At 37.6% G+C, this 27,547-nt stretch overlaps 2 protein-coding genes across 3 annotated transcripts in view; both read left to right on the top strand.

Annotated features, from left to right (window-relative positions):
- LOC131777315 (mucin-like protein) overlaps positions 1–27,547 on the top strand; it is a 64,341-nt gene that overhangs the window by 19,734 nt on the left and 17,060 nt on the right. The window contains exons 25-38 of one of the 2 annotated variants that reach the window (XM_066164213.1): positions 77–298; positions 517–849; positions 1,721–1,975; positions 2,224–2,417; positions 3,137–3,473; positions 3,872–3,988; positions 4,662–4,784; positions 5,290–5,412; positions 5,713–5,841; positions 6,299–6,427; positions 6,850–6,953; positions 8,584–8,699; positions 8,786–9,148; positions 9,649–10,393. In XM_066164213.1, the coding sequence (XP_066020310.1) occupies positions 77–298; positions 517–849; positions 1,721–1,975; positions 2,224–2,417; positions 3,137–3,473; positions 3,872–3,988; positions 4,662–4,784; positions 5,290–5,412; positions 5,713–5,841; positions 6,299–6,427; positions 6,850–6,953; positions 8,584–8,699; positions 8,786–9,148; positions 9,649–9,769 (2,666 nt within the window). In that variant the 3' untranslated portion in view covers positions 9,770–10,393. Of the gene's footprint in view, positions 1–76; positions 299–516; positions 850–1,720; positions 1,976–2,223; positions 2,418–3,136; positions 3,474–3,871; positions 3,989–4,661; positions 4,785–5,289; positions 5,413–5,712; positions 5,842–6,298; positions 6,428–6,849; positions 6,954–8,583; positions 8,700–8,785; positions 9,149–9,648; positions 10,394–27,547 lie in introns of those variants that run through there. The other variant, XM_066164214.1, reaches the window with a different exon arrangement.
- The window catches only part of LOC131777343 (platelet binding protein GspB-like), a 58,945-nt gene continuing 48,656 nt past the window's right edge, over positions 17,259–27,547 (top strand). The window contains exons 1-5 of the mRNA XM_066164215.1: positions 17,259–17,512; positions 19,975–20,196; positions 21,449–21,670; positions 22,923–23,144; positions 23,747–23,989. Of these exons, the coding sequence (XP_066020312.1) occupies positions 17,446–17,512; positions 19,975–20,196; positions 21,449–21,670; positions 22,923–23,144; positions 23,747–23,989 (976 nt within the window). The 5' untranslated portion in view covers positions 17,259–17,445. The remainder of the gene's footprint in view (positions 17,513–19,974; positions 20,197–21,448; positions 21,671–22,922; positions 23,145–23,746; positions 23,990–27,547) is intronic.

Here is a 27,547-nt window from a genome sequence, read left to right as displayed (position 1 = left end):
CAAACCACTTGCTCTATATAGTTCAGATTCTTTGCAACACAAACAAACTGAGGGGAGTGTTTCTCTTTTAATACAGGATGGTTCTGGGGTGATCCGCATATCAAGACACTGGACGGTGGGAATTACACGTTTAACGGTCTTGGTGAATACACTATGGTGGATGCAGAAAATGGAACATTTAATCTTCAGGCCAGAACAAAACTTGCTCAAGGAAACTCAACCACAGCAACAATCTTCTCAGCAGGAGCTGCTAAAGAAAAAAACTCGAGCACCATCGAGGTTCGAGTGAAAGACGGAGGTGAGAATGCTATGAAGAGTTTGTCATTCAGGAAAAAGCCTCTAAAGGGGTAATATTACAAAAAAAAACTGTTGTATTGTGTCGTTGGGGAGTTTAATAAGGAAAATTTGGTTTATCATCTGAATTGATGATGTAAATCGACCACCGCAAAGAGTTTCTTAAGGTAGTGTTCAATTTAGAATCAATAGAATCCAACTCTTGCTATTTAATTTTGTTAGGTGGCCTCCATATATTGATTGACAGTACACCCTATAATGGCTACAAAAATTTAACGAATCGAACTGTGGAGGTTGGTAGAAATCTTTCCATCTCAAAACCAGAGGAAAACTGTTTACAAGTTTCTTTTCCGTCAACATCATCAGTACAGTTCTGCGAGAATAAGGAAATGATGTCGTTTGTTGTAACTCTTGGTGATGTCTTAAAAAACGCCACAAAAGGATTGCTGGGAACATGGAACGATGACCCTAACGATGACTTTACTTTGCCGAACGGGACGGTTTTGCCATCGACGTCATCATTAAAAGAGATTCACTACGGATTTGGAGTCAAATGTAAGTACCATATTATATAATATGAAACGCATTAAACTTCCTCACAGCAAATATGACAAATGCTAAGGATCGAGGATTGATCCTTGTGTTTTGGCTCTTAGCGTTTGTACGTACTGCTATGTGGCGTGTGACCGTCACTTGTTATTGTATTGTTGCTCGCCTTGCAAGTAAGGACAATGCCTTTTAAGCAACCGTTTATCTACCACGCTGTATAATTAAATGTGAGAAAGTTTGGCGGTAAAATTAAGAAACAAATGAAAAATGGAAATAGAAGCTTGTTCTATTAGTCATATAGGCAGGTTAAGGGAGGATATATTTTTCGTTCCGTTTTAACTTTACTAGTCTTACTTTAACATAATTTCGTATCTTTTAAATTTATCTTACCCATTCTTGCCTTACTTGACAATTAATCGCCGAAGGCAAAGTGAACATTGTTGAATAATCTCCGAGACAAAGCCGAGGGGAATATTCAACAATAATTACCGAGCCTGTTTATATAGAGAATGCATTGAGCATATTTTGGTACAATCGTGATGAGTACTCGTATCAGGATAAGCAAGAAGTTTAGCAAGTTTACTCAACTTGAGTAAACTTGCTAATTAAATCAGCAAAAACTTCATATCTTTCTTTTGAAAAGTTTTCTGCCTAACTCAGTAGCTCTTCGCAATTGAATTTTTTGCTATCGCGTATATCACTTCCTCGGAAACATTGACAAAATGCGAGACAGCCCCTTTAAAGTCTAGCGCCCCTGCCATAATCTTTTCGCAGAAGGTGATTATAGCGAGACATGACGCAATTCTCGACCAATCAGAGCGCTCCCATCTCTATAATTACCTGAGCAATTATACTGATTAATGATAATATCTTCTAGGGCAAATCAACCAATCCCAGTCTCTTTTCACTTATGCTGATAATGAAAGCGTGGCCACTTATTCGGACCCTGAATTTGAGCCCATGTTTGCTGATAACATCAAGTGGCATAATGACAGTCTAAAACAGAAAGCTGAAGCACAATGTGGAAATGATCACGAATGTCTGTTTGACGTGGCTTCCACAAAGGACTTGTCTATTGGTTCGGCAACCAAAGCAATTAGCGTTCAGCTGGTGAATGACACCAAAAAACTCAGTGAGTAAATTAACCAGTTTTTGGTTTCTCTTTTGGTTTTTTACATTTCTTTCTTCATTCATAATGTCCCTTAGAAAGAGAAAAATGAGCTCCTGTCATCCACCACAACAATATGGAGAAGAAAACAGAGTGATCTTCAAACTGATCTTAATTAAGTTAATGACCTTGTGGTCTTTCGGCCTGCACTGGATTAAGAAACCTACATTCTTAAAGATATTAAGCGAAAAACATTTTCTCTGCCTTCACAGACAACTTTCCACCCAAGATAGTAAACACTTCCGAAGTAATAAACGTCACACTTCACGAAATAGTTGAACTGAATATAACAGCTGTGGACGATGGCACTATCACGTTTCGAGTGATTAACAAACCTGTGGGAGCCACTTGGAACCAAACTGGGGCTGTTCTGTTATTTTACTGGAATGCTACTTCATCAAAGAAGGTATAAGCTATGATCCCAAACCTTCTCCCTGGATCAAGCAGTCATCTCTTAATTATTTTATAAGCATAATTAGAGTTATTCTATAGTCACAAGAAATAATGTTTAGTTACTGATATAACCAATTAGAAATACATCGGAAAAGATCGGAGAAGAAGTCAAAATTACTCTTATAACTGAAGAAACTCAAGGCAAAATATATCGTACTGTCATAAAATACTTCATAAACTTGAAATAAAAAATACTATCTTTTTAAGATAGAGAGGTAGATGAAAAAATAAATCAGTAGAAAGTTATATAACTAAATAAGTGATTTTTAATCACTTATTTAGTATGTATTTAAAAATGCATACCTAAGCAAAAACGTAGATGTCATTCTTACTTTTACAATCATATCGAAACATTTTCTATTACCTAGGAAAACGTTGCGAAGTTATTAACTCTGAACGATGAATGGTCATACTTCCATTTTCGTAGGGGCCTGACCCAACAATTCTTACATATTCGAAAGAAGCCAGAGCAGACCTACATGAAAAACGGCTCAAAGGCTTCTCATACATAACTGCAAGAGAACATAAACAGTTCAAAATCTCTCGGTAACTGTAGTAATTTTTGCTGAACGTACGGCACTTAAAGTGAGAATTTGATGGTTGAAAATGGTCGTGGCTGAAAAACAAAAACAAAGCTTAAAAACGTTCATAAAATAATTTTTTCCCTCGTAGTTCAGCCTGACTTTCGTTGCTGTTGACGACCAAGATGCCAGCGCCATTTGGAGTCCGATCATCAAAATGTGCGCCTGCCAACATGATGGTCAGTGCGTGGAACCAGAAGAAGGCGACGCAAATAATACTGACAGCAAGTTTATATACATGGGCTGTGAATGTCAGGGAGGTTACACAGGGAGGTTCTGTGACAGGGACATTGATGCCTGCGAAGTGAATGGTCAGCCGTGCTACGCGGGAGTTGATTGCACTGATCTTCCTCCACCAGCTAATTCCACTGGATATGAATGTGGACCATGTCCATCAGGGTACAATGGTGATGGAGCTCAGTGTGTAGGTGGGTTGGCATGTGGATGATTTGGCAGGAAGAGCTTGAGGTTTATCGAATGCCACTAAAGGATACGGCAGATCAGAGCACAACAGTAGGTCTTTCAGAGTACAATCCTTGTTTCGACCAAAAACGAACAAAATCTCAAGCAAAACAAGCGGAATTTCTTTTTCATTTATGGGTCGAACCAGAACTTCTAAAATTTTGTTTGCGGGGTTTAACATTTTCATTTTCAGTACTCTTAGTTTTCAACAGAATCTTTTTGTACTATTTATATGTTCCTTAGCATTAGCCATGCACGATTGAATGAGCGAAAATTTCAGAAGCTATCTATAAAACTAATTTGACTGTAAATTGTACTGAAGAGGCCTAATACTAAATTACCAATTTTGTGCAATTTTCATTAGATATTGACGAATGCCAAAGTAACCCGTGCAAGCAGAAATGTGTTAATGTTCCAGCTTCTTTTTTCTGTGATTGTGACAATGGATACAAGCTGAACGATGACGGGCGCAGCTGTGGTGGTAAAAAAGTCAAATTAGATATTGTAGCGCTAATCAACAGACTGATTTGAATGGGTACTTTGGTTGGCTATTCTGAAGCAAAGCAGTTACTATCATAAATGTTCTATCCGTTAAGTAATGAAATTTGTAACTAGACCGCAGTCTATGAGATCATTGCATCTCGATACCCGCCGAACGAGTTCTCCCGGTTTCCAGTTACCATAATCATATGCGCCAAGATCGCGACGATCGAGCCAATCTCGCCTCGTTTCGTGCGGTATCAGTATAAGTCATTACGAGGCCTTTTTTCCAGGTACTGAATGTAAATCCTGTTAGAAATCTCCACTTGATCACGGCACCCACAGCATCGGAAAAAAATACTTTGCAGCACTCTGTTGCAAACATTTAGATTTTTTGCCTCCCAAAACAAGAAGCTGTTCAGACTATAAATTACATTCTATGAAAAATCTATTTAAAGCACGCCCTCTCTTCGGTATTAAGAAGGGCTTTCCTTCTAATGTTTGCAGTATATAATTCACAGGCGAAGAGTCGTTTTGACGGATATTCTGAAGATAAAATATCATCGTTGTCATGCTCAATAGCACCATCAATAGTATTATTATTAACTTTTTCCCTACAAAACAGAGTTTTGCAACGGTAACAACTGATAATGAGTACCATTTATTTCTCTTAGACATCGATGAATGCCGTCCGACTAATGACTGTATGCAGAAATGTGATAATAGTGTGGGAAGTTATAACTGTTCATGTGACGAATATTTTAAAACTGACCCAACTGATTGGAGGAAGTGTGTTGGTAAGTGTTTCATTTCTGAGGACTAAAAATATAGCTATTCATTGTTTATGCGAATGCCAACAGGTAAGGACTTATTTTCCGGGGAAGTTTTTTTCTTTTAGGCAGGAAATGTGCTCACTAACCACGTATACTTATCAGATAACATTGAATGGTAACAGAAGTGTCTGTGTTATCAAACGGAAAAGTTGGTAGCTTAGTTCCCTAGCTATAGCAACGTCGTAAATACGCGCAGTCCTTTTCTACTAAAGAAATAAAGAGGAATCCAGCCAATTCAAGCAAGAGGAGGACCTTTATACGAATACTCCACGTAGTACATTCTCCAGAGCTGTGAAATAATTTATTTTTAAAATTCTGTCAAAATAAAGGATTACAGGACAAACTTGAAATTTAAGGAGTTAAAAAAGATGACTATCATTCTTCACAATTTCCTTTCACCAAACCGAAATAACAACAATGACATGCCTGACCTCTTACCTGTATTATTTCCAATGACTTTCTCTCACAGCTAAAGACCCATGTACTTCTGTTAATGGCTGCAGTCATGTTTGCTTTAAGGGAAGCAGCGGGAGAGCAACTTGTGCTTGTTATGCTAATTTCGAGCTGCAAAGTGATGGAAAGACATGTAAAGGTATCTTTAAGATCTTTTATTCATTGAACATCTCTGGAACTAAAATGATGAAAATGGCTTCATAATCGAGGAACTTTAGGATTAACAATGTTCAATTTTGTCTCAATCGATCCAGTTATTGCTTAATTTCCTCTAATTTACATTATGTAATATGCATGCTTTGTTTCACCTGCTATGCAAGTCTGGACACGTATGAAAAAGGCGCTGTAGCTCATTTCTGTCATTAGAAAATGTAAGCACTTCCAACAAATACATTTGTTTCCTATTGCTAAGTTATTATTTTCTTCTATCTCTGTATAGACATCAATGAATGTGATCCAGCTAAAGAGCTCCATCGTTGCAGTCAGACTTGTATAAATACCGAAGGAAGTTATAACTGTTCGTGTACGGAAGGTTATGAGTTGAAGAAAGACGGCTATGAGTGTGAAGGTAATTGTTCGCATTCTGCGACTTACCCATATCAGATTGAACATGATTCGCAGTCACCACTTCTGCCAGAAGGTTCCTCGTCTCTGCTTCGTATCATTTATACCTTAAACTTTCCTTGATCAAATATCGATCCTTTACAGCAACTGCTATACATTTCTTGTTATTTTTGTTCTTTGAATTTGTTGTTAAATCAAAAGATATCCCTCAATTGCTATTTTTCTTTCTTTCCATTAGCTTTCTGCTCGAAAATTTATTGAAACTGTGAAGAGAAATTCATCTTCGGTCACTCGTAGGAGCGAAAGGCGGATTGAATTATTCCTACTATACCCGCTTTAAGGCTCACCAGTTCATTAAGGTTATCTCTTACTCGTGTTTTCCGCTTTACTCAATTACGATCACACATAAATGGGTCCTTTATTTGAATTGCTAATAATTTCATCACGATTTTTTTACCAAGATATCAATGAATGTCTGAATGATGACTTGTACAGTTGCACGGATGATTTCCACAAGTGCGTCAACACTCGGGGCTCTTACAAGTGTGAATGTGAACAAGACTTGTACTTCATTGATGGAAAATGCCAAGGTAACCAATTGCTATTTAGAAAGAGACACACTTTCATCTCTCTAAGAGAAAGATGTTGACGCAATACATATCTGACCACCGGATTTTGGAAGGACTGCATAATGTATAAACAAGAACCTATATTTGGCTATCCTCTCTCTATTTGAATGAACTCTCTTAGATTTTATCGCATTGGACTCAAGTATTGAGAACTGGGGAGTGACACCTACTCAGTTCTGGCTCTGGTATGTGCAGTCACATGATGCGTTTATACAAATCGTACATGAACTAGAATTACACGACACGAAGAAAGCACGCAACTCTTTTACTTGTAAGAATCGAGATATGTAGTTTAAGAGGCTAGATCAGCTTAAATTAGGACACAAATTACCTGAATTTGCCCATTTATTCAATTTATCGTACAATTTTTTGTAACCATCTAGGTTTGGAGAATGGTCAGCCAGCCCCTAAACAACCACCACCTAAACCAAAAAACGCATCAGAATACGAAAAGGAACAGGCTGTTCAGTTTTCAATTCCAAGTAGGGTAGGTAACTCTACTTGTTCGACAACGATATCATAATCAAGAAGTCGCAAGGAAAACACAATACACAAGATGTGTGTAAATCACACTTTATAATGAAGTTCAGTTATAACGCGTGCTGCCATAGGTTGTGATGGCAAACAAGGAAGTGAAGAACTCGAAGGGCGGCCGAAGAATTTGAGTGAACACCTCAAAGAGCTCGCTCTGATATCCTTTAAGATGCGTTGATTGGAAGGCCACATCAGTCAGAGCAGCCGAGTTTTACGGCGCTGGCATCACGAGCAATCTTCATGTTCCTGTGGATTCGGCTGTCGTCCATTTATAAACACACGCCCTCAGTAGTTTGTTTTCTTACTGTAATGTGAAAAAAACATCGACATGTTCAACTCGACATCTCACTCGTGAGCTATCGAGTTAAACACTTGAAGAGAAATTCCATATCTACGCGCGCCATCTATTATTCTCTATTTATTCCAACCTTTCGTTCGGTCAAAACAATTGCGTACGATCAAAACACAAGTATACAATGATATTTTCACGTCTTTAAGGCGCAAAAAAGTTCAAAGTCCGGCCAAACAGTTCAAGGAATTGTTCAGTCTGTGTTCGAACCCCTTTTAATGAAATGGAATCGTCGTTTCCGAGGTTTAACCATGTTTGTTTTTAATTTCGGCGTAGGATCACTCGAGCAAGTGCTAAGGTGGATCCGCTCGTAATTCTTGATTTCCTTGGCAATTCCCCTCTCTAAACACCACTTTTTCCAAACTGACAACCAAAAAAGAGTGCTTTTTACAGTGTTTTCAATGTTAAAGCTGTTGTCCAGCTGCTGTATTGTTGTTGTGGTGGCGAAAAAAAACCTACTTAAAACGCCGGCCATGGTTTCGCTCGAAAATTTTCAGCGTATCCAAATGTTGCGACATCCACGGCCGCATTTGATTGGCTATCTGTGAGTTGCTTTGATTATCGACTAATCAGAATGTCTGGTTTGTTACTTCTTTGCACTGAATTAACCCTCTTCTGCACTGAATTACCTGAAAACTGCATTTATCTTAACCAATCAGAGATGAGTAATTTTTTTTATGTATCTTATTAGGAAATGAAGTTTGTATTGAAAATTGAAAGTAATGCGTGAGGAATTTGACGGATTCTTAATTATAAAACAAATTAAGGAGCCTTGACTGTGATTTGTTCTGTTTAAAGCAGTTAAGAAGCGGCTAGAGGACTCAAGAATCGAGACTAAGTCTTGTGTTTCTCCCCACATTTCTTTCGTGCTCTAGCTGCTTCCTGCGTGCTTTACTAATGAACAGAGCATAGTCAAGGCTTCTCTGTTTGTTAATTCAAAGCACTCTGCTGAAAGGTCTCAAATGGTCGAAATAGAAATGGGCATCCGTGCTTGGGTGTAGTTGTGTAGTTTCTTATGAGAGTTGACGGGGACCAAGCAGTGCGACAGTTTATTCTCATCGCTAAAAGGTTCAAGTTGCAAATAGGCAGTTACTCGAACAAAACTCTTCCAAATGACACCAGCACAAAGTTCTCAGTGCTATTGATTAGAGTTAAGAAAGGATTAGTTTGTTTTCATTTATAGGGCTCTTTCTGAACAAAACATTATCATTACTATCCACGTTTGCTTTGGCAGGCTGAATGGGATTTTAACAGAGACAAGTCTTTTAAAGAGGTTTTGGCGAGAGTCGCATCAGATTTCTGCAGTAAGAACAGGACAAAATGTGGACTTAAAAATTCACGACGGAATAGGTAAGTGTTACGTGTGTCTAAGGTTTAATTTTTTTTTATTGTTGCTGGTATTTCAATCTTATTCGTTTGCTGTTTTCTCTTTCCAGACGTTCTCTTTACGACATTTACACGGCTGACGAAGTTCATCTTTTGCCTGGTTACCCCAAGAACTCATCAGACTCTCTCCAGGTAGCATTTTACGTAAAGCAGCCTGCTGGTGGTTTCATCGGAAATAACTCAGTTCTTCATCGTGACACCTTGGTTTTCATTATAATAACTCACAAGAGTGACATCGAGAAAGCCATTGGAGCCAACATCACTGATATAGAGACTTTATTCAAACCCAGCACAACTACTGAGTCGCCAACAGCGGGACCAGCTGAGCCAGCAGACGATGATTGGAAATGGATTGTTATTGGTGTAGTTATTGGTGTGGTGGTTATCATCCTGATTGGTTTGCTAATATTCTGGTAAGATATAATTTCTATAAATTTGAAATCACTTCCTCTAAGTTGCAAAGACAGGTTCTTTAACCCATCACGCGGCTTGAATATGATCAAAGGATAATGCCCGAGGCAGAATCTTAGTGTGGCTTCTAGGGTGACTATGAGATTTTGTGGAGAATCTCTTGTCTAAAGGCTATACCTCATAATACGCTATTGAGCTAGAAGGGTTTGATTTTTCCCTTAACACTTTACATTAAGAATAAAAATCTTATCACAAAAAAAAAAAGTTGATGAACGTTTAACACGAGCTTAGGAGGAAAAAGATCTAAGTTCCCCTTTCTGATTTCCAACACTGACTTACGAGGAACTCAGCGACGTGCTGAAAACACTTTAACATACCTATTGACAAAAAAAATTAAGTTAAAAAATTGTTTGTATAATCCTTCCTAGAAGTGCATACGTGAAAGAATAAAGGAGTTACATCTCACCTTCAGTATGTTAACATTTAAAATATTTTATTTTAGCATGAGGAAAAGAAAACGTGATGTGAAACCTATAACAGACCCGTCTCAGGAGGGTATTGCTGCACAACAGTCAGGACTGAAGAAGGAAAACAGTTTTGAGAGTGGTTCCCACTCAGCATAATTGGTTGTTCAAAACGCGATCCTGTTTTGTCGGTTAATCTATTTTGCGCCGACGACCGTTAAGAGTGTATAACATTGCGAGTAAATAGAGGGCTATGTTACAGTGTGTTAATGACACAGCTCGTTAGATTTTTTCCTCCTTTTTAGAAACGAGTTAACCTCATTTGTATCAGTTTTCTACTTAGAGCTATGTAAGCTGTCGTATTCTGCGTGTTTTCAAATTCATTTGGTCCAAACTGAAAGACGTTAAAACAGCCAGAATTCTCTAAGTGACAAATGTTTCATTTAAACTTCAGTTATGTCTAATGGTCAATACTCAATGTAATTAAAACAGTCTGTGTGATATACCAAAAGGATAAAAACACTCATAAAAGTAATAAGATTTGTATGTGAACGCAGACAGGTTTGCTACTCTCTCTATACAGCTGGTGTTAGTGTTATTGAATTAAATTTATCTTGACATTTGATATTGATAATACCCTATTAACACCAGCAAAACATGGTTTGTTAAACTGGTTTTTACTGTATGAAAATTATAAACAGAGAACTGAAAAACTTATTTTTCCGTACGATTCAAGTACTTGCTAACTTGCATTTCCAATGTGCTACATTTTAAGTCAATAAACATTAGGTTTAAATAATTCTGGCTTTATTAAAATACTTAGTACGTCCTAAATATCTCCAGTAATTTCTCTCAGAAAAACCTCGTTAAATTGAGAGGGGCGTCATTGAAGTTAAGTTAATCTTAATTCTGCGTGAATGACTCATCCGTTTGAAAAAGTGCTGCATGTGATCAACCTCGTGTCATGCATTTGCTTCTTTTTTAAAGTACGTCAATTTTCGGCCATTCAACATTGTCGTCTACACATGAAAAATTTTCTCTTAAAAACAGTTCATTTATTTACCTTAGGTCTGAGCAAACCTCGACAACCGTCTCTCCGTATCTTTTGAATAATAAATATTACAGCTTATAACGTTACTCAGTTTCCATCCAACACTTGATTCAAATGATACTGTTAAAAAGTGGAGTAAAGTGATTAGTATAGTTTTAGTAAATCTAAGCAGGCCACATTCTCACTAACTGATACAGGACGTGAAACGGAAGAGGTAAATTTAATTAATTTTGGAAAGAGTTGTAGAGTTCGTGCTCCTCAACTTTTTCCACCTACGCAAGGACATACCAGTCCAATTTCTGGCCATCAATGTCCTGCAAATTTTGTTTTGAAAGATATGCTCGCCTTGAGATGCTTTTTCGTTATGGCCAGTGAAAGCAGGGCGGCGGAGCGACAAAACTTTGGGTTTCTAAGAAGTGAAGAAGAACTAGGGTACAACAAGCAGCACCATTTTTAACAACTGATTCATGCTTAGCGCGTGTGTATCGAGGTTCGGATACACGCGGGAAGTTTGGAGAGCAAAAGAGAAGCGTAAGAGTTGTTCGAGGCGAAACCGAGAGCAAATTTAGCTTTCTGAGTGCTCTCCAAACTTCCCAAGTGTATTCATTCTTCGATACACGCGCGCTAAGCATGAATCAGTTGTTAAAAATGGTGCTGCTTGTTGTAAAAACATAAACCCAATTTTTTTTACATTCTATTATTCTTTTATAGAAAAGTTTCAATTAAGAGAATATCAACCGATATTCTCTTGGTTTCAATACAATTGTGTCGCGTTTATCAGGTAATCGCGTAGTACCCGAAAATCGTGGGTAAAAAAACAAGCCAAAAAACGACCAAGAGAAAGTTTGAGAAAAGAGCGTTATGTAAAGAAATGCTGAATATGCTGTGTAGAGGCGAAAAAACCAACGAATTTCATGCATGTACAAGACCCGCGAAATAAATTTACTTCAATCATTGTTTACTAGAATCGTACGATTTTAAAACAAAATGTCCTGCTGGAAAATACGTTTAGGGCATATTAACAAATTCAAAATTAATTTTACCGTTCAGAAAGGAGTGTAAACGTCGCCGAAAGAGCAAGCTCAGTTTCCTTTTTCCAGCCATAATTTGTATCGCATGCATCTAGGATTGAATAATCGTTCTCTCCAAAGCTAATTTTGTCGCTTGAAAGAGCTAAATTTACAGGCAAATTTTTTTTCGAATGGGGTATTTCTTTACATGTTAATTGTATACTTTGAGCTCCAAGAAGTCTATCCCAAGCTGGTTTGAACGGAAAACATTCTCACACATTTTGAAACCTCGTAGTATAACTGAATGGTGACTTTGCATGCAGCCGAAATGAAATTAAAAGCGTCATGTGAGAAAAAGGATGATACTATCACAGAAGGAAGAACAGCTGGTTACCTTCAAAATTTCAGGGTGCCTTGGAAATTTTGCGTCGAAATTTCAATGTGCTAAAAGGACTTTTGGTTACAAGAGCTGACCTTTGAAGTTGTTTAGAGTCGCCATGATATTGATATTGATTGAGCAAAACATTTGTAAATGTACACAACGCTTCAGGATAAGCTTCAAGTTCTCTGATTTGAACTGAATGCTCGTATCGTTAAATTTGTAGTTCGTAACTCGAGCATTCGGGGTGAGAAAATGATTTCAGGATACCCAAACAAAAGCTGACCTTGATCACTTGCTTTGCTCGGTTCCAGACAAACAAAACACTTGAACAAGCTGTACACAACGTTTTTGCTTGTCGATATGCCAAGACTAAACATACTTGAAGCTTGTATCGAAGGTATTGTACCCTTAAACATCTCTTGGATCGGAAATCATCGTATCTCGTGTAAATATCCTGATTAAATCTTTTTGCTATATTATCTCGAAGAAATCTGTTAAATGAAAGCGTGTGCCTCATTCGCTGCGGAAAGAGAGCAATATGACAATTTCAAATAAATCAAAAGTAGCGTGATGTACTGACATTACGTTCTGTCAAGAACTTCTGTGATGCTTTTTTCATGTAAATTATTAACAAGTGATAACCTGATTTCTCGTGTAATTTGGTGTAAATAAGCACTTGTAAGTTTTTTTCCAGACTGTATATTGTACTCGCCTTAAGGGCTCGTGCAATTTTGTTGTCTTTGAAAAACTTACTTTTGTTTTTTTCACACCAAATTACACTCGACATCATCTTATTACCTTTACAAAAGCCAATTATCCAATTTTTCCTTTTTTTACCACGGGAAACTGTATTAAGCAGAGTGACCGGCGTAACGATGTAAATTTCCCGTGTTAAATATCCATGGATACGTCTAAAAGATCACACGAAAAGTCCATGATATTAAAAGTGGTAAGTTTTTTTTTTGCTGTTGTTGTTGTTCTGTTGCAGTTGTTTGTGTGTGTTTTGATGCCCAAGGTACAAGAGCCAATCACTATACTCCGTTCGACAGCAACACGCAACCGCAGAGTTTCTTCGCAGCTTTCATTCGCGCCAATAACAGGCATTATCACGTAGCTGTAGAAGTGCTTTTGGTTAAAATAGTCCTCATGATTATTTTTTGGCGCCTTGATTGGAGTAGGAGTTCCGTCAACTGTTATCACTACACTCGGCATCTTGCTGATCTACGAAAATCCCCAAATTTTTTGCGTAGCATCTTGTCGTGTGATTGGAAAATTCTGGAGAGAATTTAGTCCATGAACAAATTCATGGCAACATTTTATTTCTGTCGATTTTGAAACTCCCATCATGAGCGCACATGTACGATAACCCCTGTAGCTAGTCCCTTGTAGCTAGTCGCCGCAAGCTTGTGCTCACTCTTTTCTCCACTGGAACAGCGGCTCTCATGGCGGTATCTTGTCGACATAACGCCGGCCCAACTAATCAACAGATATATTCAAAAGTAGCTCTGGAAACCTAAAAGTTTTCTTTCCACCAGCCATCAAGCGATCTATCATTTAGCAACCCTTTAAACCAAAGCTATGGTCAAGGAAGACTCCGTACACTTCGACGCGCGCGCGCTTTAGTTCCTCGACGTCGAATTTGTCTAGTTTTATCGAGCGTGTGCAGCCTTGTGCTTCTCTTATGCACGCAGTTAACCTAGAAATGGATAACTCGCCAAAATGGGTTCTTTTCGACATAGTAAGCGGTCAGATAGTAAGCGATGCACTGCGGAAGTAAAGTGTGATATTTATATTGAGAATTTAACTGTATTTTTCATTCCTAAGAGCGGTCTTAAATATTCCCATACAAACTCTTATAATTACGCCATGACTCTTATTTCGCAAGATGATCATCTTACAGCTGGACCTTGGGCCGCCTGTGGTTAAGACAGCAGTTCTCTGTTATATTACTGCAAGCAACCGCCACTTTTGAAATCTCCTCGCATCAAGTATCGCATGAAAAAGGTAAGCGGAAATTCGTCGGCATGATAGCACGAGAACGAGAGATGTGAGGCACGCCAGTGTTTAGGTGCCAGTTTGGCATTCGCATGACAAAAAAAATTAGAGAAACGCTACGACCCAACGAAAAAATTTTGACATGAAAGTAGCCAGTCGAAAAACCGCTCAAAATCGTGGTTATTTTTGTAAGGTGCGGTCGATAGTGGAGAGTGTCGCATTTAGCAGAATTCACGGCGCCTATTGTCGCTTTGATCATTGAACAGTCTAGAGTCAGGGTCATCATTAGTACTTTCCCCGGAACTGCTGTTTCCCGAAGTACTTTCAAAATCTTCACACGAATCTGCACTCGAACTATCGCAAGAATCCTTGCACCTCTATGCCATTTTTCTTCCGAAATATGAACAAGTAAAGTCAGAAATTAACTAGGTACTGATCTTGATTGGTCAATGGGCTCACACGGGGAGTCCTTATTCGTGGAAAATTAAAAATAAAAGTAAACTTGTCTGTGAAAACGCCGTGACAAAAATACAGGGCAGTTGAACGCTCCAAGTAATAGGTTTAGAGTAGCATTAACTAATACAACCACCTCCCACCCCTCCCTACGTACTAATAGTTTATCTTCCAGTCCTCCCCAGTCCAGTAACAACAGTTTACCTTCCACCCCTCCCTGAGTACTGATAGACTGCATCCCACCCCTCCCTAAGTAGTAATGGTTCGTCTTCCAGCCCTACCACAATAACAACAGTTTCCCTTTCACCCCTCCCTAAGTACTAATGGTCTATCTTCCCCCGATAAAATGCTGGGGAAAAAAGGGTCCAACAATTGGTCTCAAAAAAAGGTCCAAAAAATGGTTCAATAGTCCAAGGGTCCAGTGGTCCAGTCCACTTTTAACCTAGGCCACGATTTCATTAGAGTAAATGTCAACTGAACTCGTTTTCTTGGAAAGCTGAAAGATGCGCCAATAATCAAATATCAAGCAAATTCAGTAGCTTTCAAGGTTATCCGTTCAACTAGTTAGCAAAATCATTTGAGCTTGGAATATTGATTACATTCTTAAAACTTTGGCTTTTGAAAAGCCAAAACTGAATAAAATGCATCTATTTTTGATAGGCAGTAGACATCGACCATCTGCAAGAGTGATGACGGTATATCATTAATTACAAACACAACTCAACCATGGCAGGATTATGTGAGTTTTTTGGTTCCTGTTAAACGTCATCCTCATCACCTCAAAAGGTGAGTGATATTTCTCCTCTTTCTGATTTGCAAAGCATCTTATCAAAATCTCGCCTTAGCAACGATTTACCGAAGGAAGTCTCCAGACGACCGTTGCTGCAGAAAAGACAGCGGAAAATAATGTCGTCGCGTTTAGGCGTTATTCATTCATTTTTCATGCAGTCCCACTCAATCTCCTGCTGCCCTTTAAGGTTAGGTATAAAAAGAATTTGTATAATCGTCTCCAAATCGTATATTTCTTTCCTTTGTGATTTGCAAAGTATCTTATCATAATCTCGACTCAGCAACGATTTACCGAAGAAAGTTCCAGATGAAGGTTGCTGCGAACAGAAAGTGGAAAAGAATTTCGTGTCTACGCGTTGTTAATGATTTTTTTTATGAAGTCTTGCTCAGTTTCCTACTGTCCTCCAAGGTTAAGTATTAAAAGACCCTGAAATTTGTACAGTCGTCCCCAAATCGTGTCTGTAATAAGGAACATTTCAGAAACAACAAATAGTGCAACAAAGTGTCATTGTCGGAAAACAATTAATGTGCTGTATTCTTAATTTGGAATTTGTTGTTGAGAAATATTTCTAAGCTGCCAAACTAGACGCAGAACGAAGGTTATGGCATGTGCCATGTATAGATTTTTAGCATTTTGAGCCAGGCTTATCTTCAATATCTCCCGAAATTTTAATTTTGATAGGACATTGTTTAAGCTAAAGCTAGTTCAAAGTTGTATAATTCAATGTAAAATTAAAGTGATTCTCAGAAATCCCTTAAAAATATTTTCAAAGAGATTAGAAAATGCCCTCTAAAGACAGCTAGACCTGATTAAATTTTTTTGCTATTTTATGTCTAAAAATGTGTTAAATGAAAGCGTGTGCTCTGTTCGCTGCGGAAAGAGAGCCATAGGAAATTTCAAATAAATAGAAAGTAGCGTCATGTACTGTAATTACTGTCTGTCAAGATCTTCTGTGATGCTTTTTTTCATGCAAACAGGTGATAACATGATTTCTCGTGTAATTTGGTGTAAATAAGCACTTGTTAATTTATTTTAAAAACTACTCGTGCAGTTTTGTTGTCTTTGAAAATTTTACTTTTATTTTTTAACACCAAATTGCACTCGACATCATCTTATTACCTTTACAAAAACCAATTAGTGAATTTTTCCGTCGATCTGTTTCGCTCTGTCGTAAGAACTGAATTTATACGCTGAGCCGGAATATACAGTAAGGGTTAGCCCTTCAAGTAGGTAGCAGATATGCTTTTTATATAGAGCCAGTGAAATTTACGAACTTTTTTTCAATAAATAAATTGTGCGCAACGTACTGAGCTGGCCCTTAATTGTGTTTGCAAAACATAGAATGATATCACAAGTTTACAGTCGAAGAATTTGGGTGTTACTCAACGCTTACGTTAAGATTTGTACAAACAGTAGGGAGTCATTCGAGAATTTAAAACCCCCAGGATAGATAATTTCAAAATGGCGAACATGTTTCTTCATAACATCACCTGTACTGAAACGCTTCGCAATTGACACGAGATAAAGGCAAACACAGCTACATATGAATCTGATAGAAAGAAATACGAAACTAATTGTCCGATTTCTACGCCCACACAGATTGATCGAGCCATATACATTGAAAGCGGTTATCTTCCAAGTCAACTATCAAGCTGTGAAGATGAACTTTCCATTTCATTAAAGTCGAAAAACAAACGTAGCAATAAAAACAGTCGAAGATTTAAAAGCTTTTTTTCTAAATTTCGTCCCTAAATCGAAATGCCTAAGCGGTGTAGAATCATTACCAAAGTCTATTATGAATTAATTACTGACGGAACTTAAACGCCATGACAAGAATGCAAAAGTTACCAAAGTAACGATGTTTACTTAACACATTGATTTGTCCAAGATCAAATTGATTGATCATTAAGTTCATTAGAGTGAAAGTCAAAGTCGTCAAAGCTGAAAAGTGCACCATTAATCAAACATTAAGCAAATTCAGTAGCTTTGAGGGTTATCCGTTCAACTTGGCAAAGATCATTTGAGCTTGGGATATTGACTACAATTTTAAAACTTTGGCAAAGCCGAATAAACTGCATCTATTGTTGATCAGCAGTAGACAACCATACACAAGAGTGTAACGGTATATTATTAATAACAAATGACAAATCAACGATGTCGGGAAGCAGGATTATGTGGGTGCTTTGGTTCTTGTTAAACGTCATCCTTACCACCTGCAAAGGTGAGTTAAAATATATCTCTTCTTTTTGTGATTGCAAAGAGTCTTATCATAATCTGGCCTCAGCAACGATTTACCGAAGAAGGCTCCAGATGAACGTTGCTGCAAACAGAAAGAAGAAAAAAAATGTTGTCGAGTCTACGCGTTGTTCATGATTTTTTATGCAGTCCTACTCAGTTTCCTGCTGCCCTCCATGGTTAGGTAAAAAAAGGCTCTAGAATTTGTATAGTCGTCCCCAAATTGTATCTGCAGTAAGGAACATTTTAGAAACAACAAATAGTGCAGCTAAGTTTCATTGACGGAAAGCAATCAATGTGTTGTACTCTAAAGTTAGAATCTGTTGTTAAGAAATATTTCTAAGCTGCCAACCCAGACGTAGAAGGAGGTTATGACACGTGCCATGCTTAGATTTTTAGCATTTCCAGCTATGCTCATATACAATATCTCCCGAAAGATAACATTGTAACTTGTCCTAGCTATGTGTTTCAATTCTGATCTGAACTTTTGTGCTTGTGTGCGAGTCGTTTGAGTCACTCGAATTAATTGTTTTCCACCATTGGTTTCTACACGCTAAATAGCCTTCAATTTTTAAAACAGTTTGTTGTTAGGATTACTTAGTGTCATAGAATCATTATGCCCGTAAGGATAAAGATTTTTATATCACTTACAAAGACTAATGTCTTCAGAGTTGACAGATTCATAATTGAAGCATACAAATGTTTATCAGGTGTCGAGGCAACATAAATTACTATGAGGCAAGATCATGATTTACTTCTATCAGGAATTTATGTATCATTATTTTTCAATATGCGTTCTGAAGTAACGCAAGGATGCTAGTAGACAGAAATCGCTGATCTTTTCATTAAGAAAGACCCACATGTTTATGCAGAGTAAATAAGATGGAGCTATCCAAATACTCCATGTTTAATCAATGCATTTTTTTAATGTTTACACAGGGGGAGTGATATGTCACCAGTAAATATACCAAATTCCCATGTTACCTACACCAATCTAAGTGGCAGTAAATTATTTCATCCAAATTCCTATTTCCTACACCAATCTAAGTGGCAGTAACATTATGCAAGTTATGCTAGTCCAGTCGGGTAAATTACGGATCGAAGCACTTAATTAATCGTCAAAACATGCAATTGAATGACATCAAAACTTAATTACTTCTAAAGAAATGCCTGACTAAATTAAATCGGCCGAAATTAATTTTACCAGCATGAAACAGCAGAGGAATTTACAGGTGTAGAACACTAAGCCCACGAACTGTTGTAAAACAAAAGCGATTCTAATTATTTCATCCAAATTCCTATTTCCTACACCAATCTAAGTGGCAGCAACATTATGTAAGTTATGCTGGTCCGGTCGGTTAGACTACGGATCGAAGCACTTAATTAATCTTCAATTGGTCGAAACATGCAATTGAATGACATCAAAACTTAATTACTTCTAAAGAAATGCCTGACCAAATTAAATGGGCCGAAATTAATTTTACCAGCATGAAACAGCAGAGGAATTTACAGGTGTAGAACACTAAGCCCTTGAACTGTTGCAAAACAAAAGCGATGCTACTCGTTTAGTTCATCATGAGAATGCTAATTAATTAATTAGAGGTTATCTTTATCACGCGAAAACTGTAATAAAATAATTCCATACTCAAATAAAAAAAAAATTATACGTTGCACACACCAACAAGCAAAAAGTTAGCCAAAGTCTTCAAAAACATGTGTAGTTTTTCGCTCATCAGTTATCCACTGAAGTAGATAAAGTTAAATTTAGAAGGCTTAGTATGGGAAACAAGGACTGATATGCTTCAATTGTTTTGGCCGGAAAGTAATGCAAGCATCTGTTCCCTAGTTTCGCCAAAAATGTTATTGGCTGTCGAATACGAGATTAAAAAATTTCCTTAAACACTTTGCCCGCTGAGTGAACGAAATCATAACTCTTTTTACATAGTTTTCTTATAGGAGGGTCTCAATGGGGTTAACCCATAGCCATACAGCAACCAAAAAAATTAACCCGTTTGGCGCAAAAATTGACAAATTTTAACCGTTAGTCGTAGGAAAAAGTTTACCGTTAAAAACTAATTACGCAGTAGCCGTAAAATTGCCAAAATTTTAACCGTTAGCTGTAAAAGCCATCATCCCATGGAGACCCTCCTATAGCCGACATTTCGATGTCGCGAGACACAATTTAAGAAATTTAAAAGTAGCACATTTCTCAAGACAGAGTACCTCTAAAAATGTCAAAATTTCAAAAATATTTATCTATTTTCCATCAATTTCCATTTCGATCCTGAATTCTGGATACGATAATGCTTGTGAAAATCCAAGAAAGGCGTGGGACTCTACGAGACTATTGAAGTTTCCTTCTTTTAGCAAGGAAAGTATACAATTCAGTTTTCAAATCATTTATGTCGACCTCAATAAACTTATTCCTATCGATTTTAATCTTTTTAGCATCGATTCCCAGTCCGACAGAAACCACATCCTTAAGTCCTTGCTCATGCGACACACCTTCGAAGGACTTGCAAAGTTATGCAACCTCAGCGTTTTCCTCCGAAGAAGGAAGTACTTCGTCCCTGCATTTCTCATCCTCGAGCACCTTTAGATCTAGCTTTTATGGCTCTTCATTATACTACTGCCGTTGCAGCACAACCAAATCGACGATTTATGAGATGCGTAAGTACATCCAGTTAAGAAATGCAAACAATTTACGTTCATTCGTCACGGAGGTGAATTTTCATTGGTAAAAAAACCCTAGTTTTCCTAATGACATTTCCATCCTTCAATATATAACAATTCAGCTCCACGGAAACTTAGCATTTGAGGGTTACTTAAACGTTTATTTCTGGGCTCTAGTGGATGTATCTATTGTACAAAGATTCCATTCATTCATGCCGTCTTCATTCATACCGTTTTGTAGGGGAGAGTCAAATTGTAAGACAAATTTTGCACATTCCGCTTTGTTCGAATCATTTGAATAGGAGTGTCTGGTGATTTTTACATTCACGTTTGATGTTCGGGTTAATTGAACATCGACTACGATGACATTTCTGCCGATTTCCTTGGTAATTAATTTCTGCTCATTTATTTTCCTTAAGTAGTAGCTTGTGATAAATGACGCCAAAATTCGAAACCGCTCATGAATCACTTGGAACCGAAATTGGGGCGTTGAGACAATTGACTCCATTCTGCTTTAACACACAATATCAAACCAACAGAAAATAATTGGTTTATTTTTAGTTATCCACTGAAGTATGTAAAGTTAAATCTAGAAGGCATAGTATGGGAAACAAGGACTGATATGCTTCAATTGTTTTGGCCGGAAAGTAATGCAAGCATCTTTTCCCTAGTTTCTCCAAAAATGTCATTAGCTATCCAATACGAGATTTAAAAAAATTTCCTCAAACACTTTGACCGCTGAGTGAACGAAATCATAACTCTTTTGACATAATCGATAGTTTTCCTATAGGAGGGTCTCAATGGAGTTAACCCATAGCCGTACAGCGGCCAAAATATTAACCTGTTTGGCGTAAAAATTGACAAATTTTAACCGTTAGTCGTAAGAAAATGTTAACCGTTAAAAACTAATTACGCAGTAGCCGTAAATCGCCAAAATTTTAACCGTTAGCCGTAAAAGCCATCATCCCATGGAGAGACGGAATTTAAGGAATTTAAAAGAAGCACATTTCTCAAGACAGAGTACCTCTAAAAATGTCAAAATTTCAAAAATATTTATCTATTTTCCATCAATTTCCATTTCGATCCTGAATTCTGGATACGATAATGCTTGTGAAAATCCAAGAAAGGCGTGGGACTCTACGAGACTATTGAAGTTTCCTTCTTTTAGCAAGGAAAGTATACAATTCAGTTTTCAAATCATTTATGTCGACCTCAATAAACTTATTCCTATCGATTTTAATCTTTTTAGCATCGATTCCCAGTCCGACAGAAACCACATCCTTAAGTCCTTGCTCATGCGACACACCTTCGAAGGACTTGCAAAGTTATGCAACCTCAGCGTTTTCCTCCGAAGAAGGAAGTACTTCGTCCCTGCATTTCTCATCCTCGAGCACCTTTAGATCTAGCTTTTATGGCTCTTCATTATACTACTGCCGTTGCAGCACAACCAAATCGACGATTTATGAGATGCGTAAGTACATCCAGTTAAGAAATGCAAACAATTTACGTTCATTCGTCACGGAGGTGAATTTTTATTGGTAAAAAAACCCTAGTTTTCCTAATGACATTTCCATCCTTCAATATATAACAATTCAGCTCCACGGAAACTTAGCATTTGAGGGCTACTTAAACGTTTATTTCTGGGCTCTAGTGGATGTATCTATTGTACAAAGATTCCATTCATTCATGCCGTCTTCATTCATACCGTTTTGTAGGGGAGAGTCAAATTGTAAGACAAATTTTGCACATTCCGCTTTGTTCGAATCATTTGAATAGGAGTGTCTGGTGATTTTTACATTCACGTTTGATGTTCGGGTTAATTGAACATCGACTACGATGACATTTCTGCCGATTTCCTTGGTAATTAATTTCTGCTCATTTATTTTCCTTAAGTAGTAGCTTGTGATAAATGACGCCAAAATTCGAAACCGCTCATGAATCACTTGGAACCGAAATTGGGGCGTTGAGACAATTGACTCCATTCTGCTTTAACACACAATATCAAACCAACAGAAAATAATTGGTTTATTTTTAGTTATCCACTGAAGTATGTAAAGTTAAATCTAGAAGGCATAGTATGGGAAACAAGGACTGATATGCTTCAATTGTTTTGGCCGGAAAGTAATGCAAGCATCTTTTCCCTAGTTTCTCCAAAAATGTCATTAGCTATCCAATACGAGATTTAAAAAAATTTCCTCAAACACTTTGACCGCTGAGTGAACGAAATCATAACTCTTTTGACATAATCGATAGTTTTCTTATAGGAGGGTCTCAATGGAGTTAACCCATAGCCGTACAGCGGCCAAAATATTAACCTGTTTGGCGTAAAAATTGACAAATTTTAACCGTTAGTCGTAAGAAAATGTTAACCGTTAAAAACTAATTACGCAGTAGCCGTAAATCGCCAAAATTTTAACCGTTAGCCGTAAAAGCCATCATCCCATGGAGAGACGGAATTTAAGGAATTTAAAAGAAGCACATTTCTCAAGACAGAGTACCTCTAAAAATGTCAAAATTTCAAAAATATTTATCTATTTTCCATCAATTTCCATTTCGATCCTGAATTCTGGATACGATAATGCTTGTGAAAATCCAAGAAAGGCGTGGGACTCTACGAGACTATTGAAGTTTCCTTCTTTTAGCAAGGAAAGTATACAATTCAGTTTTCAAATCATTTATGTCGACCTCAATAAACTTATTCCTATCGATTTTAATCTTTTTAGCATCGATTCCCAGTCCGACAGAAACCACATCCTTAAGTCCTTGCTCATGCGACACACCTTCGAAGGACTTGCAAAGTTATGCAACCTCAGCGTTTTCCTCCGAAGAAGGAAGTACTTTGTCCCTGCATTTCTCATCCTCGAGCACCTTTAGATCTAGCTTTTATGGCTCTTCATTATACTACTGCCGTTGCAGCACAACCAAATCGACGATTTATGATATGCGTAAGTACATCCAGTTAAGAAATGCGAACAATTTACGTTCATTCGTCACGGAGGTGAATTTTCATTGGTAAAAAAACCCTAGTTTTCCTAATCACATTTCCATCCTTCAATATATAGCAATTCAGCTCCACGGAAACTTAGAAATTTGAGGGCTACTTAAACGTTTATTTCTGGGCTCTAGTGGATGTATCAATTGCACAAAGATTCCATTCATTCATGCCGTCTTCATTCATACCGTTTTGTAGGGGAGAGTCAAATTGTAAGACAAATTTTGCACATTCCGCTTTGTTCGAATCATTTGAATAGGAGTGTCTGGTGATTTTTACATTCACGTTTGATGTTCGGGTTAATTGAACATCGACCACGATGACATTTTTGCCGATTTCCTTGGTAATTAATTTCTGCTCATTTATTTTCCTTAAGTAGTAGCTTGTGATAAATGACGCCAAAATTCGAAACCGCTCATGAATCACTTGGAACTGAGATTGGGGCGTTGAGACAATTGACTCTATTCGGCTTTAATTCACAATATCAAACGAGGAGAAAATAATTGGCATATTTGCTCTTGATTAAACCTTATTTCGTTCCTTATTTTGTCACAGCTCACTCAAAGTCATATGGTAGTTCAATATCCGTCAGCAGTTTCTCTGTATATCCGAGTTCCGATACATACAGTAGCGAAGATTTCAGCTTATCTCAGAGTTCAAGTTCTGCGAGTACCGAAATTCGCATTTCGTCAAGCTCTAGTGAGAGACCTTTTAGTTTGTACCCAAGTTCAAGTAGAAGCGGTTTAAGTTTTTCTCCTACTTCACAGAGAAGTGGCCTCAGTACTTCACCAACTTCAGGTAAAAGCAGTTACAGTTCAAGATCTCACATACTGTGATTATCCATGACAGCATTTTTCTAAAATCTTGACAATCAGTCTTATTAAGGGGAAAGAGCTGCTGAAGAAATTAATTTCAGTTTCCCCATGTATCTTTTATTAGCCATTATCTCTTCTTTGTCAGTTATCCAAAAAATTGTACCATGTATCTTATGTATTTCTTCTATAATTTTTATTTTTCATGATATGTATATATATATTAGGGCATCCAATAATCAAATTACAGAAGAAAATAATTGTATTGAATTTTCCTTTAAAACTATCAGGTGTAAGATCGGATCTCACACTTACTCTAACCGGCCCTGGCCTCGACAACACGTTAAAAACATTGAAGTTTCACCCCAAAGAGAGGTCAAGAAGGCTAGTTTGCATGTACGATAGAGATTCATAATCATGTGTGCCAATATAAAATGATTAATAAATCGTTTGAAATCAAGTAGTGCACAGAGCTTGTTTGGTATGACTTCCGTGTAACAATTATTCCCGATTATTCCAAAAAACAAAAGCCTTGGACCCTAAGGTATTATACTGTTTTCGCTTCTTTTATGTCCTCTCAAAGAACTTTATGCATAATGAGGAATGAGGATGTTGTAGGGCAGCAAGCTTTATTACATTTCACGGTATTCGTGTTGTTTAGGACCTTAATGCTGTTGTAGTTTCCTCATCTTGCTGGAAGTAACATGTACAAAGTCTAACATGTACAATTATAAAATGTCTGACGGATTAGGATTTTCTTACAAAAAAATCTGAATAGATAATATTATAATAATAATGTAGGATTTCTACAGCGCTTACTCTAGAGTTCGGAGCGCTTTACAATATGTACTAAATTAACCAGGAAATAATACTAGCAAATCAATTAATATAAATAGTCCTACAAATCGAAAGCTTGACTAAAAATATAGGTCTTAAGTTTTGACTTAAATGTCGCAAGCGAAGGTGCCTGTCGTATGGTATCTAGGAGCTTGTTCGACAGGTAGGGCGTGACATAGCTAAATAACCTGCTTCCATAAGTCTTAGGTTTAAACTTTGGCACTTGCAAGAATTGTTTGTTAGAAGAGCGTAGAATTCTAGCTGGTGTGTACTGCATTAGCATGTCCGATATATATTGAGGCGCCAAGGCATTCAAGGCCTTGTATGTAAGTATATATATATCTATACTTGAATGTAAGTGTAGATGGGGAGTGGTAGGATTTTTTGACATGCTTTCTTCATAGAGTTCCGACTCAGATTTATACAGTTCATCTTAAATTATATCTTACCTCATGTAATTCATACAGCATTTGCTATTTACCACTTAACAGCTCATACAGCTTCCTCCAGCTCTCCAGCAGACGCATCCATGTGTACTTGTCCTTGCGACTCTGTTTGAGCTAAGGGGGGGCCGGTTTTTTGTCGCTTGCCCTGCCGGCTTTTCTCCTTCTGCGATTCCTGTTTTTTTACGCGAAAAAAAAGGGGGGCCCCAGGCCCCCCGGGCCCCTCCCCTAGATCCGCCTCTGGTCTATACCAAGCTTCTTACATCGAAACTGATTCCTTTGTCAAAATTCTCATAAAGCCTGCTGTTTGTAGCTGTTCTAGGTTCTTACGGCACTACTATCAGCGTATCATCCGAGGTCTCGTCTTGTAAGTATACCTCATTTATACATTATTTATTTAAAGGATTGAAATACCGGGGTAAGACTTTAAGTTCATGTTGTAACATAGGGAAATATGAATTCAAACACTAGGTGTCTTCGAATACTGCTAGGAATCTTAAATCAAGTATGAAAGTCCTTTCACGAATCAGTAATAAATAGACGGATTTGGCTGCCATGTTCGCATTATTGAGGATCGTGAAATGATTCCTTCGGAAGAAATATGGTTGTGAGTCCATCGTATTTTATTGTAATGACACTATTGTGTTAAAATGTATTCGATCTTTCAGCCATCATGACTTTTCCTTTTATTTGGCCTATGTAGCTATGCCTGGCATCCAGTCCACTCCGAGCTCACTTCTCGACGGTTCCATGTATGGAATGGTCTCATCACCAATCCTTATTTCTGCCTCGGAAAGTACGTTCCAAAGTTTTCCTTTCTATTGGTGCATTGTGCGTTTGATGAGCACAGTTTATTTGCCATTTCTTGGGACACTGACTTTTGCCATTTTACAGTTTTCTGGAATTCTTAAGAAAATAGAGGCAAATATGCGCAATATAAGTACACCGCCATTTTCATTTATCATTGGGAATCCCATGCGGGAAAAATATTAGTTTTTCAACTTTTCGACCATGTGCTGTACGTTTTTTCGATTTTTATGCGGTCCTCTCAGACATTTCCTCTTAATGTCAGGCATCGAGTCCACTCCGAGCTTTATTCTTAACGACTCCACGCGAATCAATATTTCTACCTCGGAAGGTAAGTTCTAAGATTTTCTTTCCTATACATGGTAATCAATCAGCTTTAAGAACGGTCGATTTAATTCTTAACGGTTCCTCGCCAATCAATATTTCTACCTCGGAAGATAAGTTCTAAGATTATCCTTCCTGTACATGCTGATCAATCAGCTTTATGAACGGTCGATTTGGTAGTTAATGTGAAAAAAAATTGGCCATGCTTTTAACTAAATGGAGAAGAATCGCTTTTTCCCTCTCAACTGACGCCAACAACTCTGATGGCACAACAAACAGGCATGATCTCACAGAGTCGAGTTACATCGCTATTTTTCAGCATCACTCCGTGAAAACATTGACCCTTTTTATAGATTTCAAAGGGGCATTAGGAATTGCGAATAAGGCATTACGTAACCACTTTTTCTACTTCCTAAACGTCATGGTAATGGATACAGCTTCATGTCTTAAAATGAATGGGCCAAAAAGAAACCAAAAAAATAAGCAAGAACCGATGGTACATGTTTTTAAGACTTTAATATTTAGGTAATGTTTTTTATAATTGAGAGACAAAGTAAAACAATATCTTTTTTTACGCGGTAGCCTCAGTAGAGGAGAAAAGGTCATTCGGGAACTCCACTTTACCCCTCAATGAGTGTTTAAAACAGTGCTGGCGCAATAAAGAACGCCCAGTGAACATGACCTCGTTTTCTTTTAGCGTACAACCTGCGTAATTGATTATTTACGAGAGACTAGAAATGTGGAATCACGTTTTACTTTGATCCATTCAGAAATGATAATCTTTTGTTGGAGATTAAGTTCAAACTGCCTGTCTTCTTGATCGTTCCAGGCCTATCTCAGTCGCAAAGTATTACACATAGCACTACATCAAGTATTGGAAAAAGCTTTTCAAATTCGTCTATCGAGCAAGTATCAGCAAGTCCAAGCTTTTCAAGTCATGAATCAGTGAGAACAAGTTCATCTTTGCTCCACGGAGGCAGCACCCCTTCCATGGAAACCTCGAGAATTGCGCGTGAGTCAATGAATATTGCTTCAGATGTTTTTATTCAATGGAAACCCCAAGTTTAAAACTAACGAACAAAGTACAACGCAAATAATGCAATAAGAAACGGGAAAAATAGTTGGGGACGATA

The sequence above is a fragment of the Pocillopora verrucosa genome, chromosome 3, assembly GCF_036669915.1.
Source record: "Pocillopora verrucosa isolate sample1 chromosome 3, ASM3666991v2, whole genome shotgun sequence".
In the NCBI taxonomy this organism is placed as follows: Eukaryota; Metazoa; Cnidaria; class Anthozoa; order Scleractinia; family Pocilloporidae; genus Pocillopora; species Pocillopora verrucosa.
This window is presented reverse-complemented; position numbering and strand designations above follow the sequence as displayed.